The sequence below is a fragment of the Sminthopsis crassicaudata genome, chromosome 1 (genome assembly GCF_048593235.1).
Source record: "Sminthopsis crassicaudata isolate SCR6 chromosome 1, ASM4859323v1, whole genome shotgun sequence".
Taxonomy (NCBI): domain Eukaryota; kingdom Metazoa; phylum Chordata; class Mammalia; order Dasyuromorphia; family Dasyuridae; genus Sminthopsis; species Sminthopsis crassicaudata.
Genome location: NC_133617.1, coordinates 406,334,374 through 406,353,330, shown reverse-complemented (window position 1 = coordinate 406,353,330; position 18,957 = coordinate 406,334,374). Strand labels below are relative to the sequence as shown.

General features: G+C 34.0%; 1 protein-coding gene across 1 annotated transcript in view; it reads left to right on the top strand.

The window, feature by feature from the left end:
- The window catches only part of COL15A1 (collagen type XV alpha 1 chain), a 121,660-nt gene that overhangs the window by 66,573 nt on the left and 36,130 nt on the right, over window positions 1-18,957 (top strand). Inside the window, exons 24-25 of the mRNA XM_074280639.1 lie at window positions 9,517-9,585; window positions 9,699-9,740. Of these exons, the coding sequence (XP_074136740.1) occupies window positions 9,517-9,585; window positions 9,699-9,740 (111 nt within the window). The remainder of the gene's footprint in view (window positions 1-9,516; window positions 9,586-9,698; window positions 9,741-18,957) is intronic.

The window sequence follows — 18,957 nt, the reverse complement described above, 5'->3', positions numbered from 1 at the left end:
CACTGGCTTGTGTCTGTCTTCTCATTGTTTACTCACCTCCTACCCCCCTAGTATTTCATTTTTTTTATCCTTAACATATTTCTGAATTGTCTTGTTCAAACTAATAACAGCTAGCATTTGTAAAGCACCTTTAAAACTTACAAATGCTTTAAAAATACAATCTCATTTCATTCTCACAATAATTCTGAGAGGTAGTTTTTTTTCTTTTTAATTAACCCCACTTTTCAGATCAGGATACTAAGGCAGACAAAGGTTAAGTGCCTGTCCAAGGTTACATAACTAGTAAGTGAATGAGACTGGATTCAAAGTCAGTCCTTCCAGCTCCAGCCCTGACATTCTTATCACTGTGCCATCTCCATTGCCTCATAATAGACCTCTAGGGGCAGCTAGGTGGATAGAGTGGATAGAGCACCAGACCTGAAGTCAGGAGGACCTGAGTTCAAATCCGATCTCAGACACTTAACACTTCCTAGCTATGTGACCCTGGGCAAGTCACTTAACCCCAATTGCCTCAGCAAATAATAATAATAAAACTCTAATGCTCTCTCCTCATATAAGGGTGAGTTCAGTTGGAAGGGCAATTTCAGTGAAAAGATTGGTCACATTAGCCAGAGTTTAAGTAAAGTTGTGATAAAGAAGACATTTGAATGAACATATCCCCTTTCTCCCTATCAACTCTGTGAGATCCTTGGGACCAGTGTATTTCTTCTTTGTGTTCCCATTGTAGGCCTTATCTCATTGCCTTGTCCAATGTGCTTGATGAGTTTGATTAATTAAATTGATTGATTATTTAAAACAAACCTATTAAGTATCTATGTGTGCAGCATACATGATAGGTGTAAAGGGATATGTGTGTATATATATATATATATATGTATATATATATACATATATATATACATATATATATATATATATATATATCAGACTTAATATATTCATAGGTTTATTCTGTGTGGGGAAGAAGACCAGAGATGTGACTGCCAAAATGTTTTCTACTAGCTACATGTAGACAACTCATCTACCACTTAAAATCTTTGGAAGTTTCCTGGGCAGCCAGAGATTAAGTGGCTTATTTATGGTAACAAAATATATATGTGTACAGGGATAGACTTGAATCCAGGCCTTCTAGAATCCAAGGTTATACCTTTAACTACTAAGTGATTCTGCTTCTCTTAGGACAAGAGCAGGGATTTTATTTTTAAATCCATCCCTTCCCGTCAAGGAACTTAGTCTAGTAGAAAAACTTGCAAATGAATAGCATCAGAACTTAAAGATTCTATTCTTTATTCTAAGTCAAGTTCTTCTTGTGTTAATATATAGATAACTTCAAAGTAAATTTGGTAGATAAACTTCAGAATGCAATAACACTAGCTACCTTATTCTCTATATCTTAGTAAAGCCGCCAAAGTTCAGAAATAATTTTACACATGCCCAATAGATTCATTCAACATCCCCACAACTTAAGTAAAATTGTCTGAGTTCTAGCCAGTTAGCATTTCCTGTGGCCCTTTAAGGTTTGTTGTTATGACTCTTCATGACCTCATTTGGAGTTTTCTTGGCAAAGGTACTGGAATAATTTTCCATTTTCTTTTCCAGCTCATTTTATAGATGGGAAAACTGAGGCAAGCAGGATTAAGTGACTTGCCCACCGTCATACAGCTAATAAATTGTCTGAAGAGAAATGGATCCATTGAATTAACTTCAAAACAAAAAAACTCATGACTCCCTATTTCTTTGAAAGGAGTGTTATTCAAAGATAGAGACAGAAAGATTTTTCTAATAGCAAAGTCCCCTTTACTTCACCTATCAGTTATAATATAGTTTTTTTAAAACCCAAATTGAGAGTAGCTTCCCTCTTCTTTCCATTAGTATATATTTAATTTGCACTTATGAACTGTATCAGACTTCTTGGATATTTTAGTTATTAGGGATGCTGAGGAAAGATTAATTTTCCTAGATCTTGTTTCTCTTTCATAAAAGAGTATTTGACTGAAAATTTTTGTTATAGGACTAAATACAAAAACAAAGTTTTTTTAACAAAATTTCCTAGACTTAGTTATTAGTAAGTACTTAACAAAATGCTGTTCTAAGACTTTGTTGAGATATAGTGAATTTTAGAGAATAGCTTAATCGGGAAAGTTCATCATAGCACTATTTTCAGACATGAGGGAAGTCATAACTTCTCTATGTCATTGTGTGACTGAAATATTTTTAATAGTTCTTAAATATGATATAAGTTCACATAGATAGTTCAAGAAGAGACCTTAGTGTCTGGTATCTTATCCTGCCTGATGATCTTCAGAAAATTCAAGTTGCTGAGTATTCCCTTGATGGCTCAGATTCACAGGCTTTAAAGAAAGTTTTAAAGGTGCACGCAATGTAGTGGGAATCTGGCACCATGGCTTCTTAAAAGATTTAGCTAGACCTGAAGACAGATTTGCTGGGGTATAGTTTACAGAAAGCATAAAACTAGTGTCTGAATCCCAGTCTATGGAATTACAGAGTTCACTATCTAGTTCATATCTCTCTTGTTCCATTACTTTCATTAAATAATAGAGGCACATTAGTTCCATTAATCCCAATTATTTCTTATAATTAACTCTTTTGTTCTTTTATGAGAACCAAAGTTGGAGATGGAACTGGAGCAGAGGGCAACTTGTTGGGAAGCTCCTCATGAATTTTGCATGATATTGACTTAAAAAACATTGGATAGAACTGGAGATAGAAAGACATTCCCCACCTAAGAAATAGGAAAGGTTTTAATTATATAATCTCAGACATGAAATGAGTGTCAGAAACCATCCAGTCCAACCTTTAAATGAACAGGAATTCCTTTTCCAATATGCGGGAAAAGTGGCCATCCATCCTCTCCTTGAAGAGTTCTATTGATGGGTAATTCAGATGTTCCTCACACAACGTTCAATTTTGGAGAAACTCTAATTGGTAAAAGTTCATAATAATGTTGATCTTTTACCTATCTTTAAACTTCTCTCATCTATTAATGCTGGCCTTTGGGACCAAGCAAAACCAATTTAACTTTAACAGGACTATCCTTTAATTGACTAGCTTTTAAATTAATTTTTTGCTGAGGCAATTGGGGTTAAGTGACTTGTTCAGGGTCACACAGCTAAGAATTATTAAGTGTCTGAGGCTGGATTTGAACTCAGGTTCTCCTGACTGCAGGGCTGGCACTCTATCCACTGTGTCACCTAGCTGTCCTTAGCTTTTTTAATTTAAGTCCTTTAATGTGACTATAATGTTCCTTCTAAATTTTGTATTTTCCGATCTAAACATCATTTTACTTGATTGATCTTAGAATGGAATGGTTTTGAGATGATTACCATTCTGATCATCCTACTTTGGGGCCTGGAGTTAAGAAGACTTGTTTTTATGAGTTCAAATCTAGCCTCAGACATTTACTATGATGCTGAGTAAGTCCTTTAATATGTTTGCCTCAGTTTCCTCATCTGTAAAATGGATATAGTAATAGCACCTGCCTCCCAAGGTTATAGTAAGAAAAACATTAGATAATATTTGCAAAATGTTTAGCACAGTGCCTAGCACATAGTAGGTCCTATATTATTAAGGTTTTTGGACAATACTACACACTCCTGCCATTCAAACACTTTTTTCTAACTTGGCATATCATTAGTTCGCATGTAACTGATCTAGGACATTTATTTGAAGCTAGATGTTTGTATTCAGTAACATTTATTCCACAAATATTTTAAAAATTTAAATTTATATCAATATATTTTATTTTTACATTAGTTTCAGTTGTAAAAAAACAATATTCTTTCCCTATTCAGAAAGCAATGACTTGTAACAAAAGAATAAAAAAGTAATAATTTGACAAAAATAATCTCAGATTAGCAGTAGGTACAATGTTCCTGGTGGCATATATACCACCAGTTACAACCAATGAATAAAGGTTTCCAGGTAATCTCCTAACTACTGATAATTTGATTTCTTGTACTCTTTACCAAATTCCAAATCAGTAGTTCTTGAGCTTCTGTGATTCTCCAACTCCTCTTGATTCTTATGATTCCTATGTTTCTAGCTTTAACATGATAATCTGATCCTTTTCACCTCCAAATCCTGATGCTTGTATTTGTAGATGCCAAACTGGTCGCTTGACTCCAATACCCTTTGATGATTTATAACTTAGTTTTGTAAAATTATTATTATTTTTATTTTTTGCTACAAGCCATAACTCACTGCTTTAGTTTTGGCACTCCAACTTGATTTGTGTCCTAACCATAAATAAAGTAATCATTTTAGATCAGTAAAAAGTGCTCTGTTTACTACCTGTCAGGACCTGGCTATGCATCAGGAGCCAGCAGGGAGATATCCTTTTAAAGATCACAGTGGTTGTTGACAAGAGACCACCTGCAGAAATTTTGTCACTTCTGATTATGTTACCCACTTGACAACTTACTCCCATTGCTTCTGCCTGCTCCTGGGCCAAATTTCCCTCCTTGGTTGGCCTTTTCCTCTTGGCTTTGATGACTCAGAGCAATATTCTACCTCGTGCTAGCTATCCAGATTCCTAGCATCACTAGTCTCCTGACTTCTGCTTTACCATCATCCCAGTCAAGAGTTTGTCCACATTAAGAACAAGGTTGGCTATCATGGGTACCCTGATTCAGGTAGCTCTTTTCTGCCCTCTGCTGGTTCTGGTAAAAAAAATCATCAGCTCATTGTCCTGACTCCTGTCAATCAATCTCTATCCTCCCAAGTTCCCTGAAGTTAGGACATTTCCACTCAGAGAATTAGCTCTAACTGGGACAATATGCAGCATATTATAACATTCTGAACCAACTTGAAACAGTAGTTAGTGAATGCCATTAAAAGTGAATTTCACTCTATTCTAAGTTACTACAACATATTTGATAACTTTTGAGAATACTTAGTAACTCCAGTCATAAATGTTTATCTGAGTCTTAACTCTGTCATTAATGTACCAGTGATATCTGCTGAGTGATTTTAATTCTCTGCACTCCAGCTTCATCATAGTATATTTACTTGTCTACTTTGTGGATATTAACCTCTTGTTAATAGAATGTAAAATTTTTGACAATGTGGATTGAAGAATAATATTTTTACTTTTTCATTTGTTTTCTATCTTGCTTTTTCTTTCTCGTGGTTTTCTTCCTTTTGGGCTTATTTTTCTTGTACAGTATGAGAAATATGGAAATATCTTTAAAAAGATTACATATATTTCACCTATATTGGACTGACTTGCTCTCTTGAGGAGGGGAGAAGTAAGGGAAGAGGGAGAAAAGTTTAGAACACAGTCTAACAAAAAATGAAAGTTGAAAACTATCTTTAAAATACTTTTGAGGGAAAAAAGTGTAAACTCCTTGAGGGCAGGAAAATCTCATTTTTGATTTGTATCTAGCACACAGTACCTGGCATGCAGGTAGCACTTAACAAATGTCTGATTAATTGATTAATGATGTATAAAATAAAGAATTACCTCTGATACCATAGATTCTCTACTAAAATTTAGAATATTAATCAAAACAAATTCCAGGATCCTTTTTAGTTCTAGTATTCTGTGATTCTTTTCTAGTAAATTTGTGCAGAAAGTATTTAAGTTAATAATGTAAATAGTAAACTGATATTTTGATCACAATTTGTGTATGAAGCAACTTTATAAAGTATGTAAGGCCTAATAGTCTAGTGGAAAGAGTCCTGAATGGAAGTCAGAAGACATAAATTCAAATCCCAGATCTTCCACTTATTATCTATACGACCAAGGCTAAGTCAATTAATTTTTCTTGGTCTCTTTTCTCATCTCTGAAATAAAGGGGGTTGGCCTTAATGATCTCTCAGTTTCATTCTAGTCCTAAATCTTTGGTATTAAGTTAGGTTTTATTCGCAAATGATTATTTTATTAGTCTGAACCCATTTGCTCTTTCCTACTTTCATGAATTTAGGGGCATAAAGGAGCTTAGAAATCATCTAAACCAAATCTCTAATTTTATAGGGAAGGAAACTGAGACTTGAAGATGCAATGATTTATTCCAGGTCAAATGGCCAGAAAGCAGCAGAGCCAGGTCATCAAACTTCAAGCCCAATGAGCTTTCTACTATCCTAAACTGCTTCTCCATTTGAAGTTCCACCCAGGAAGTCACTGAAATTGTCCTATACCTTACTAAGTACCTTTATTTCCTTATAGACATATATTAATTGAACTCTATTTTGAGTTTTTAAAAATTTGGTTAACATTTTTGTTTATAACCAGATAATTGTTTAGCAAATTTTGGAATTATATTTTAAATATAATTCATAGGATATGTTCTTTAATAAGAATTCAGACCTCAAGGTCCTTAATATTTTGTTTAAGTTATTTGATAATATCCTCAGTGATAACAGTAGACCAGGATTAATACACTGAATGGGTTCCCTGAAATTCAAATGTATTGTATCTTGTGAGGAATCATAATTTTCTTTCAAAATTTCTAAAAAAGTTAAATTAAGATAGAAATAGTTAGATAAAATATACTTATTAATTTCATAGATATTAGCACTCAACTGAGTTTAATTAGCCATATGAGCAACTCTTCACTATAGAGATGAAGTCATTAAGACCTTAACAGTTAATAATTGACTTATCTAAAGGTATGACAGGTAGTTTCAGAGCTGGAATTAGAACTCACATTTCCTTTTTTCTATCATCCAACACTTCCTGCCTTGGGTTTCATTGTTTAATTATACTTCTTATATAGGGTCTGTTTATGTCTGGGAAGCAGCATAGGCAAGCTCCCTGACCTTAAGTGTCCTTGCTCTGTTGCCATGAAAAATCAAATATGGTAGGAAAATGATTGGGAAGATGTTGGAAGGAAGTGGTATACTTAATATTGGAGACAATTCCACTACTGGGTGGAGGGTTGGGGGGAGGGAGAAGGAAGGAGGATGTGACTCATCCTTCCCCTCTTTGATTCATAACCCAGCCCTTTGTATCAAACTATGGTCCCCTGGAGACTATGGATATAGACCCATATCTTTAGATATCATTGCTCTAGCAAACTAGCAGCAGAATAAACCATTAAGGGCCCTAAATACTTATGGAAACACCATCTTCCTACTTCTTGCCTGCTCCTATCCAGGCAGCAGGTGGGTGCAGTGGATAGTATGGGATTTAGAATCAGAAAGACCTAAGTTTCAATCCTACCTCATACTAGCACTATTTAATGCTAGCTAGCTATACTTCTGACTGATATGCATGAGTTTATCACTTGCAAGGCCAGCCTTCTCTGAAGGACTCTGATAGTCTAATTCTATATGTTAGGAAGTTATTTTTTAGTTAATTCATCTATAAAATTATTTCTCACATAAATTTGATTAAATTGATCACATGCATTTAAAAATTATTTTTCTTTCACAGAGATCTTTAAATAAGAAATAATCAGACAGATACTGTGCAAAAACAAAAACAACAAAAAGCAAAAAACACCAGAAAAGCAAAAACAAAAACAAAAAATCAGGAAATCCCCATGTTGGCAATTCTATATTCTTCTCTTCCCTTGTTTCTTTCCTTTGGCCTCCTCCTCATGCTGTGCATGTGAAAACATGCCCACATACAATTACAGAAAATTCTCATGATGCTGGGTCACTAGGCTATGTTTCCAGGAGCCCAAGGTCACTGTTGCTCATTGCCTTTTTCAGCCTCTTTTCTCTCCTCCCCCACTCCAGACACACCCATAACCTGACTGGAAAAGTCCCCAGAAACCATTAGGTAAAAGTTCCATTGCTCTTTAGGGAATCCTACACCAGAAATTACCTTTATTTTCTCTCTTTTCTTCATTTATTCTTGTCAGTGCAATCCTCTTAGGTAGTTATAAAAAGCAAAATAAATGTGGACCTTATCAAAATAATTTTCACCATACTTGTCATGGATATTGATAGATATTAGAATTAATATCATTTATTTGTCAAAAATTCCAAGATTTGAGGCAAATGAGTGGTTAGAAGGGAGAAACATCAATGAAACTTAAGAAACAAATAATTTCTGGGCTTTTTTAACAAAATAAAAACTGATACCTTTACAACAGCCATATTTTCAATCATCATCTTTAACAGGTTTCAGTGAAGTTTATTCTGTATTTTAAATTATTTTAACAGATTTCATGAAATTTGTTGCACATAAATTTTATATTTCAAATGCTTATTTTTTCCCCAAAATGAAAACCTACAGTTTGTAATTTTTTTCTGGGCAGATTTGTAACTGTTCACATTTAATTTGAAAATACACAGAACTAAAAACAATTTAGCTAGCCAAGTTTGAACCATTCGAAGCCTAGCAACTTGAATAGTTACTAGTACCAAGGAACCATCATTTATCAATCATTCAGCAAACCTTCATTTTAAAAAATGTTGAGTTCCAAAATCCTCTTTCTCCTTTAAGGTCCTCCCTCCTTCATTGAGAAGACAAGGACTATTTTACCCATTATAAAGGTGAAATTATGTAAAACATTCCCATGTTGGCCATTCAAAAAGCATTTATTAGCAGGAAATGTGCTAGAGATACATGCATTTTAACAACTCCTTCCCTAAAGGACTGTACATTCTACAAAAGGGAAACAATGTGAGCATAGATAAATCATTGCAAGATAATATGCAAAGTAAATACAAATAAATTTCATAGCGAGGGAAGGTCACAAAAAACTGAAAAGATCCAAAAAGGTGTCTTGGAAGTGACAGTACTTGAGTTGTCTTGATTAAATGCTTTCTGTTGAATTGAACTGAAATAAAAATTCCAAAAAGAAGAAGTGAAAAGGGAGATCATTCTAGATATTAAGGACAGAACAACTTGTGCAAAGGTATAGAAGAGGAAGGGAGATTGGATGTTATGCATGTGGAGCAGAAAAAGATGAGGGATTAACATGAAATCAGACTACAAAACAAGGCTGAAGAGAGATAATGAAGGCTTTAAAATATATAGGTTAGGGACAGATGGTGAAGGTGAATACTAGAAAGAGGAGTTTGTATTCTATCAATAAGTCAGATTTGAAATCAAATTACTATGGTTTAAATATCACTTCTGCCATTTATTATCTGTGTAACAAGACTCTGAGTCTCAGTTTACTCAGTTGTAAAATGAGGAGGATGGACTAAATGTCTTCTGAGGTTCTTTCAACTCTAGGTCTATAATTCCATGATCCTATCTTACAGGTAACAAGGAGCTATTGATGCTACTTGAGCAAAAGAATGCCATAGCCAGACTTTTGCTTTAGGATTGTCGATTTTTTCAGCTGTATGGAAGATAGGACGGAGAGAAGAGAGACTAGGGGCAGGGAAAACAATTCAGAGGTTATTGCAATAGTCTACATTAGTACCTCAAATCTCCCAAAACAAAGTCTAGTTTTAGGTCATAGGTCACTCATTAGTCTTAGTTCTTCCAGCAATATCTTCCTTTCTTTTGTTAGCTATTTTCCTTTTTTAGAAATCCCTTTTCTTTCCTGGAGACTTTTGAAGAATCAGCTTTTTTTTTTTTTAATTCCTTAGGGCCCACCTGGTTTGCCTGGTCCTCCAGGGCCTCCCGGACGACCTGGAGCTGTGATTAACATTAAAGGAGTAAGTACTTCCAGGAGATCACTTGGCTTTTCCATTGCCTTTTATTAAAGCAAAACATACATTGTGTATTTAAATTTGTGTATTTATTGAATTATCTTTCCTCTCAATCTCAGACGGTTTTTCCAATTTCTCCCAGACCTCATTGCAAAACACCAGTAAGTTGACCTGCCTCATTTAAGTAAAGACATTGACTATGCATGAATTCCATACCTCTTTAAAAAATTGCAGAAATGGCATGTTATGTCTCAATGCTCAGTCCTCTTGTGTTTTATTTCACTGTCTTTTATCATTTGGAGTCTACCTCAAAAATGTTTTGCATCCAGTATGTATTCTTAAGCAGCAAGAAGCTTTTAAGATAATATAAAATGGCATTTACGCATATATAATTTTATATATGTGCAAATACTGCCAAAAAAAGGTTTTAAAACCAATGCAAAAATCTCAGCAGATATATTTTATATCAGGAGTTTTAAAGAAAACTTCATAGTTCGTTGTACTATCTCCTTTTACTTTCCATCATAAAGAAACCAAATTAAAAGATTAGGGAGGATAATTATAGATTTGGAACATTTTCCCTATTAAAATAAGACCAAAATCTTGACTATTTGGTTCCATCTCATTGCTTTAAATTCATAAATATCTATAATCTAGTTAAATACTAAAGATTATCTATATGTCAAATAGCAAAGCACTTGTTTGATTTTACAGACTAATTAGTATTTTAAATGAATGGCCTTGTCATAGGTCTATACTTCATAAAATTCTAAGGAATTTAATAAAGGAGGTGGGCTTAAGTGTTTATTTTGAATGCTCAATACTTCAATAATGCAAAGATCCATGATTTCCTATACACCATTAAGAGTTGTGTTTAATAAGTGGATGGAATTATTTTTCCATTATAAGCCAAAGTTGTGCTATGCAGATTTTATAAAATGTAACAAGAGCCATACCCCACCATGTGTGGTTTTAGAGCTTATGGCTCAGTTCTAAAGGACATGTGCTTGGATATGACTGATGTAATCCCCTAAATGGCCATTTCGGAAAAAAAACTGACAGTGAATCTTAGAAAGGGAGTGACATTAGTCTCTATATCTCTCTCTTCGTTCAATTTAACCTGTAGCAAATTCTCTACTTCCTTGGGTTTCCACTCCTCCCAAACCTGGTAGAAATGAAGAATGATAAGCAAATGTCAGACTTTCAAAATAAACATGGATGTGCTAACAATCTGGGGTAATTCAAACACATGCACATGCTTCCTATTCAGAATAACATAGATGCTCTCACAAATTGCTCTGGAAACAATCTTCACAAAATATATTACTCTGTCAAAGCACAGTACTTTCATCAAGGGAAGCTAAGTGGTACAATGGGATAGAATGCCAGCCTAGAGTCAGGAAGACTCATTTTCATGGGTTCAAATTTAGCCTCAGACACTTATTAGCTATGTGACCCTGAGTAAGTCACTTAACTCTATTTGCCTCAGTTTCCTCATCTGTGAAATGAGCTGGAGAAGAAAATGGCAAACCTCGCTGCCATCTTTACCAAGAAAATCCCAAATAGGATCAAAAAGAGTCAGACATCATTGAAATGACTGAATAAATCCTTCACTGCCATGTCATACAATTCCCCATACACAAATTGTAGACAAGGCTTTAAAAAGACAATAAACTAAGTATCTGGTAGATACTTAATAAATACTTGTGGGTTGATTAAATTGTAGCTTTATTTAGGACAAAGCCAGAAATTTGGGTACCTACATGTTTGCCTAACCATAACACCATCCTACTCTCTCCCTAAAACTATCATTGTCTCCTAAATCTAACGGTATCACTTAAAATAGCATGTTGTAATGGAAAACATACTGATCTGGGTTTCAGTAGACCTTAGCTTGTATCTCAGCTTGGAGGCATTTCCTAGTTGTATGATCTTGGGCAAGGCACTTTTATCTTGTTCTACCTCAGTTTCTACATTTGTAGAATGAGGATGACTTTATTCAAATTAGCTGTCTCTTAATGTTGAAATCAGTTCTGTTCATTAATTTTTAAGACTGATGATTGTCAAAGTTTGTCACTACAAAAAGAGAAGATTGTCATACATTCCAGGATCCAGATTTCTTTCACAGTATGTGAAGGAGTAAGAAGTTTGAAATCCAGTAAATCCAATAATTTCTACTTAAGGAGATTCCTTGAAAGTAGAGTTGAGGGTCAGGAAATAGAAAAGAGATGTTTTGGGAAAAATGGAAGTGTTCAGCAAGGCTAGAAATTGCATTTGATGTCATTGGTACAGATTGGGTTTGAGAGGTGAGAGATGGGATTTGTAAATTACAACATGAACTTTTCTTATCCTAAAATAAATCCAAATTCAGATGATTAGAATCCAGGCTTCCTATAAAAGAAAGTTTACCCATGTTCATTTTTTTGGCTCTTGTCTAGAGAAAAGAAATGTAGTCAATTAGCTTTTTTTTATAAATAGCAAGTCAAGATTTTAGTTCAGTGATATCACACTCAAGTAGAAACAGAACTCTGCTGCAGTACATTGACTAAGCAAAGTACAAGTTAATACCATTTATGTTGTATTTTAATTTATTTTGTTAAAAATTTCTCAATTAATTTTAATCTGGTTCAAATCATACTAGGGAGTTTTACAACCCACAGGACATGAGTCAGACACCTCTGATGAAGCTGATTTTAGCCGCAGAGAATAACTGAATCTCAGAATGGAAGGAATATTATTAGATGATAGCTAATCTGACCACATATAAACAGGAATCTCTTCTAGAATATTCTGGGCAAATGGTTATCTAGATCAGAGGTATCAAGTTCACAGCCTACAAAACTCCCAAATTCATCCTATACTATATCAAAACATAATTGGGTAATGTTTGACAAAATAAATTAAATGCAATATAAACATAGATAATGTTCATTAGTCATTTTCTAAATCATTATGTGGCTCCCTTGGGATCCTTTTCTTTCTTTTTTTTTTTCTTTTTTTTTTTTTTTTAGTTTGATACCATTGATCTATATTCTAATTGAAAATCATCAGTGATAAAGAATGTTTTCTCAAGGTACTCTCTGTCCCTTCTAAACAATTTTAATGAGTTCTTAGTTAAAGGAATCTATAGTTACTTATCCCACATAAATTAAGGAGCATTTCTTTGAAATAAAGAATCTACTCTAGTTTACAATAAAAAGTCATCATGTCAATTCAATCACATGGTTCCTGCTGCCCGTTTACGTGACACCTAATGTTCTGGCTAAAATTTGGCTACAGGTTATTAATGACTATTCCAAATAACTAAAAGTTATTTGGTATCTTTCCAGAAAGAGTATCCAGAATGTAACAAAAGACATTCTAAGGCTTGTCACATGGATAACTATTGTTCATTCTGTATAATTCACTTAGACACAAGGGCCATATTGCCAGAAGGAATTTAGAATGCATTGCTAAGGATTATGAAGTCTTACATAAAAAAAACTGAAGACTTTAGACACATAGGTGACATTTTCATCATTGCTATCCATTGAGGACCAAGTTATTCAGAACAGAAAGGCAGATTTGGGAAGTGAACAGTTGGTTAAGAAGATTCTTTCGGAGAAACAGATTTTGCATTTCTGGACCATGCCTTAAAATATAAATGATAGGCTCTTAAGCAGGGATGAAGTGTATCTAACAAGTGTTGGATTTTTTAAAAAGTGGTTATTTGGAGTCTTAAAAATCAAATTGAAACAAAAAAAAATAAAGAAGGATGGAGGAAATTGTTTATAATCCATAATACATAGTAACAACAATATAAGGGAAAAATTAACAGTAAAGATGCCCAGAAATTCATAGGAGATGACATCTAAAAATGAAAAGCAATAATTTTAATATACAAAATATAGATAATAAATGAATTAGAGAGTATAACACAATAAATTTAGCTTCAGAGGCATTACTAAGATTTATTGGGAGAGAACTTATGCCTGCAGTATGGCTTAGATAGGTAAATCTTATTCAATAAGATTTTGTCAAGGGTGAGGAGGATGAGAAGTGGCATTGTATTTTAAGAAAGCATACTTACATGAAAAAATCCGAAAACTAAAAGGGACAAGTAATATTATAGTAGAAAACATTTGGATGAAAATGAAAGGAGGCTGAAACCAATGTAATATTGTCATCAGAAGATAGCACATATTATTTGTCCTGAAATGAGAGATGAAGAATTTGGAATATTGATCACAATCTTGAAATAGGGGCATGTATAGTAATGATTGAAGACTCAAATTATCCAGGTACCTAATAGAGCTCTCTTTTTGTCAAAAGCATAGCAGCTAGTGATTTCTTGGCTTGTCTTAAAAACAACTTATCTTTCAAAAAGTAGAGAAAGAAATGGAAAAAAAAACTACTATTCTGGATTGATTCTCACTGGCAAGCAAAAACTGTTTGCTAGGATAGAAATGATTGGAACCTTGCAGGGAAGTGACCGTTTCATCTTAGAATTTGTGATAGAAGAGCCAAGAATAGTAGTGTTTTCTGTATTTTGAGAGAACAGATTTCAAAGGACACTGAGAAAGGATAGAGAAGATTCTGTGAGCAAAAATTCTACATGGAAGTCAGCTCTCAGGATAAAATTCTAAAGATACATTATTCATATGGGGCAGAAAAGGGGAAATGGGCTAAGGAGACCAACTCATTTGTACAAAGAACTAATCATTCCCATCTGATCAGATAACTTTTGGAGTATTATATACAGTTCTAGGTATTATATTTGAGGAAGGACATTGATAATCAGTAGACAAATACATATAATTGTGTGACAAATGCAGTTTTTTAAAATGCCTATTTATGTCATATGATAATTTGGTTGAAGGCACTGGGGATATTAGCTAGATAAAAGAAGAGAGGGATGAAGTGATAGCTATATTTGAAGTTATGCTATGCAAGCAGGAAATGAGATTTAAACTCTTTGGTTCTACAATGAGAAACTAGGAGCAGTAATGGGAGTTGCAAAGTGACAGACTTCAGCTCAATGAAAAAGAAAAATTCCTAACTAGAGCTGTCCAAAATTGGAATTGGCTCCCTAGAGAGCTAGTGGGTTTCCCCTTATTCCAGTATATTATGGAGGAATATGATGAAGGAATATCCAGTATTACATACTAGATATGTGTATATGCAGAATGCATTCCACATATGCATAAAATATATTGGATATACATAAATATGCATGGAGAAGGAAATGGCAAACTACTCTATTATCTGTACCAAGAAACCCCCAAAAGGGATCACAAAGAAGCAGACATCAGACATGACTGAAAATTGACTAAACAGTGATATAAAAATACTGGACATAAAGATATAGATACAGAAGTATGTATGCATATATATAAATACATTATCTATATATATATATATAAATGTAATGGAGATAGATATAGACATATACATATCTAAAACTATATAAATATATCTACATTTTATGGAGTAGATTTTTGTTGCACTATATGTCCTCTAAGATCATTTCCAATTCTGAGATTCTGTAATTCTTTAAAATGCCAGTTGATAATTATGATATTTCCAAGGATAGATAAGCAAGAAGATAACTTAACATCTCTGGCAATTTTTAGCCGATATTTTAGAGCATCTGGATTTCTTTACCTCCATCAAAGACAATGTATCAAGATATTACAAATAATTAAACATCAATCCTCATTTAGTGTACCTCATAACATATGTGCCACCTTGGGAAATAAAGTAAGGAAAAGAAAGAGCAGATAAGACATAGGAAATACAAGTTGCATTTACAAAACATGGTGACCTACCTTCCAGAAACAAATCAAAACTTATATTCAAATGAATTCTATCATTTTGGGTTATTAAGTTCTGAAAACTCTCACATACTCCAGCAGAGGTGGGGCAGGAAGAAAAGGAAAAAGCATTTATATGGTGCTTACTACACATCAGGCTCTATGCTGAGCATTTTGCAAATATTATTTCATTTGATTCTTGCAACAACCCTGAGAGATAGGTGCTGTTATTATCTCCATTTTATAATTGAGGCAGCTGAAATAAATAGAGCTTAGATGACTTGCTTAGGGTCACAGATCTAGTAAATGGCTGAAGAAGAACGGCGTAAAGTGTGTTTAAGCTAAACAACCATTTAATAAGGCTGAAGTTCAAATTCTTTTGAACTCAGGTCTTCCTTACTACACCACCAACTGCCAAGTGATACTACTATTAGTCAAAAATTTCTCAGAAATTTTGGGAAATTTGTCATATTCCTTTGATTGTTTACTGATCCATTATTGATTGATTGATTGATAGCCTCCAATTATTTGAAGGTACATTTGAATTTTAAAATGCTCAAAAAGACTAAATCAAATGATTGTTGAGAAGTTCATTGCTTGAAGTCAGATGGATGATATTAATAAATGAGAGAAAGTACAAGCATATCTCTTCTGCTTTTACCATTTATATTGGAAGGTATATATTTATATTGGAACCTATATATTGGAAGAATAATCTTTATATTTAAAAAGCCAAATGAAGGATGGTTATAAAGAAATTGAAAAATAAGATAAGTGAAATTTTGCTCTAAATAAACTCTGGTCACTTGAACTAGATGCATTACATATTGAAAAAATATGAAGATGTGATTATTGAACCAGTGTCTATGATTTAATGAAAAAACATTGAAAATGAGAGAGGCAGTAGAAGATTGCAGTTGGTCAAAGGTGTGTCCTGATTTTCAGAAAGGAAGACAAATGCTTCAAATTACATAAAATGAGGCCAGGAAATTTTTGTCTTGATGGCAGGAATGCAGGACAATAATCACCTACTCCAACCCTCCTCCACAGTGTTTCGGAATACCTGAGAGAGGCCCAGGTTTCAAGGTTTAATGCAATTAGCCTGAACTAGATGCTAGTTGCCTAGGGGCATGTTGGAAGTTGAAAAGAAAAATGAAACACAATTCACATATTTAACTCCAGCCTAGGAAGGAGAGTTGTATACTGTATATGGGGGACAAGCAATCCATGTTCTGGAGCAGAGAAGAGTCATGGAATTTATTCACCCTGACCCAACAGGAGTGAATATTAGGGACTTTGCCATTAAGTTGGGGTGTGAGATAAAATCAATGTTATATGAAAGGGGGATTTCACTTGTTTTTAAGAAGGTCTTAAAAACATTGAATCAAAAAAGTAGAAATTGAAAGGGGGGAATTTTTCAATTCAAAAGTAAATTTGGAGCATGGAGAAATTGATACAATTATCTGCATCAATTAAATATTTAATTTCTTTTCTTTGGAGGCAAAGGGCTAAGGGACTTTCCTGGAGTAATGTGTTTCAGCCCTGATTTGAATCAGGGTTCCCCTAACTCCAGCCAGGGCCATGCTCTATCCACTGTAACCACCTAGCTGTCCCTAACATTTCCTTTCTACTACAACCGATTGATTATTTTCTGTGTTCCAGACTGGTCTCTCTTCTGGAGAAAAAGGGAAGAGATTTGAAGAGCATCTCTCTACAATTTATGTAGTTAGGGTCAATAAAAAGTGCTCTCAAAGGAAATAGAAACAAAGCTTCCAAAAAAGAAAAACAAAACAAAACAAAAAATTCCCCAAAGTCTAGAATTAGAGAACAGAAAATGTAACCAACCCTTATTGGGATGTTGCAGAGTAGAATGGTATTACCCAAAGGAAAAAGAAAGAGAAAATTTCAGCTGTCCATTTGCAACTTAAAAATGGATTTAAATTTCTTTCTGATGTAAAGTGTGTACTTGCATGTCTGTGTCTAGTATGTATGCATACTTTATATGTGTCCACATGAGTCTATTTAGATGGAACCTATGGGGATGTATAAATAGATATCTCTACAGATTCTTCCATTCATTTTCCCAAGGGAGGCTTTAATTCTTGCCAGGAAAGGACACAGAAGATCAAGGTTCTCAGATTAACCAATCTTTTCTTCTCAGAAATGGAGTACTGAGATAGAATTATATCTGTCCACTTCCTAAATATTATTAATCTAATAAAATAACTTTAGGTTCAAGCAGTGTTCGTCATCATTATCCCTTAACAATGAAGTGCCCCAAACTACATAGCCAAGCACTGACTCTCTTCCCATCAAAAGTCAGTTCTATACAAGGATCATACAAAGAGAACAGCAAATAAACCTTGAAAGCATACTTGACACAGATTAAATTAACTCTTCCACCAAAAGAGAAGTATCTCAGCTCAACTAAAAGAAAACAGTCCAGACCTTACGCAAAGGGAAATTCCCCGAAGTCTCTAATGTAATAAAGCAGGTGACAGAGAAATGACCAAAATACCAACTCTTTTAATAGCTTCTTCCCAGAGTCTTTGTATTCCTTCATAAACTTCTCCCTGAAGAAAATCTTGGAACTGTCTATCTTGCAATGAAGTTATTTTCGGAGTAGGAGAAGCTATATGCAACAGGAAGCAGATCCTTTGATTTAAGGCAAGACACAGATTTGAAGACTATGAGCTCTATGAATTGAGAAAAGAACTAATTAGTTTGAGTCATCAGGAGTTGAATTATACAGAACAGGTTCTGGGAACCTGGCTGAATGACCTATCCAGCAAAGACACTTAAACATAGAGGCAAAAATATAAAGATACCATGAGAAAGGAAAAGACACTGGGATCTTTTAGTGTTAGAGTTCTGAGTTTCCTGGGCCACATGGTTCCTACATATGTGCCTCTCTATTAATGTACTAGTATTAGAATAACAATGCATTTTTGTATATGCTTTGTGTATGCCCAATATTTTCATATATTCTGTTTAATGGTAGAAGGGTGCATCTCAGTTTAATGGGAGAAATTATTTGTTAATATTATTTTTAGGATGTCATCAAATATATATACCTCTGATCTAAGCTTTTTGTGTTTCTTAACTATTTATTAAGGATAAGTACACTGATGGGGGCTCATGAATTATATTTTTAATTATGCAGGCCCACAGAGTAACTTGAACCTGGTGTTTAGTCACCTTTGGAATCCAACCTGTGAATATAAGCTTCAAATAGTCATTGAGGGAGTGCTACATTAGCATCAATGGATTGGATATAGCAGTGGACAAGATGTCTTCTATCTCTGAGATTCTACAATTCTATAATTTTATACCACTATTATACATATATAGATATATAAAAGATATATATATATATGTATATGTATATTTGATCGTGCCTCTCCCTTCATCTTTTGTGTATGCTTTTTTATAATCTTAAATTCATTAGATTAAATGTTCAGTCCTTATATTTATTAGATCCCTCTTCCCCTATTACTGTGGTAATTTCTGCTTCTCATGTTGTTATTGTTTTCTGAGAACCTCCTATCTCCTTTACACCACCTTTCCTTTCAGACTCTCAGGCCTG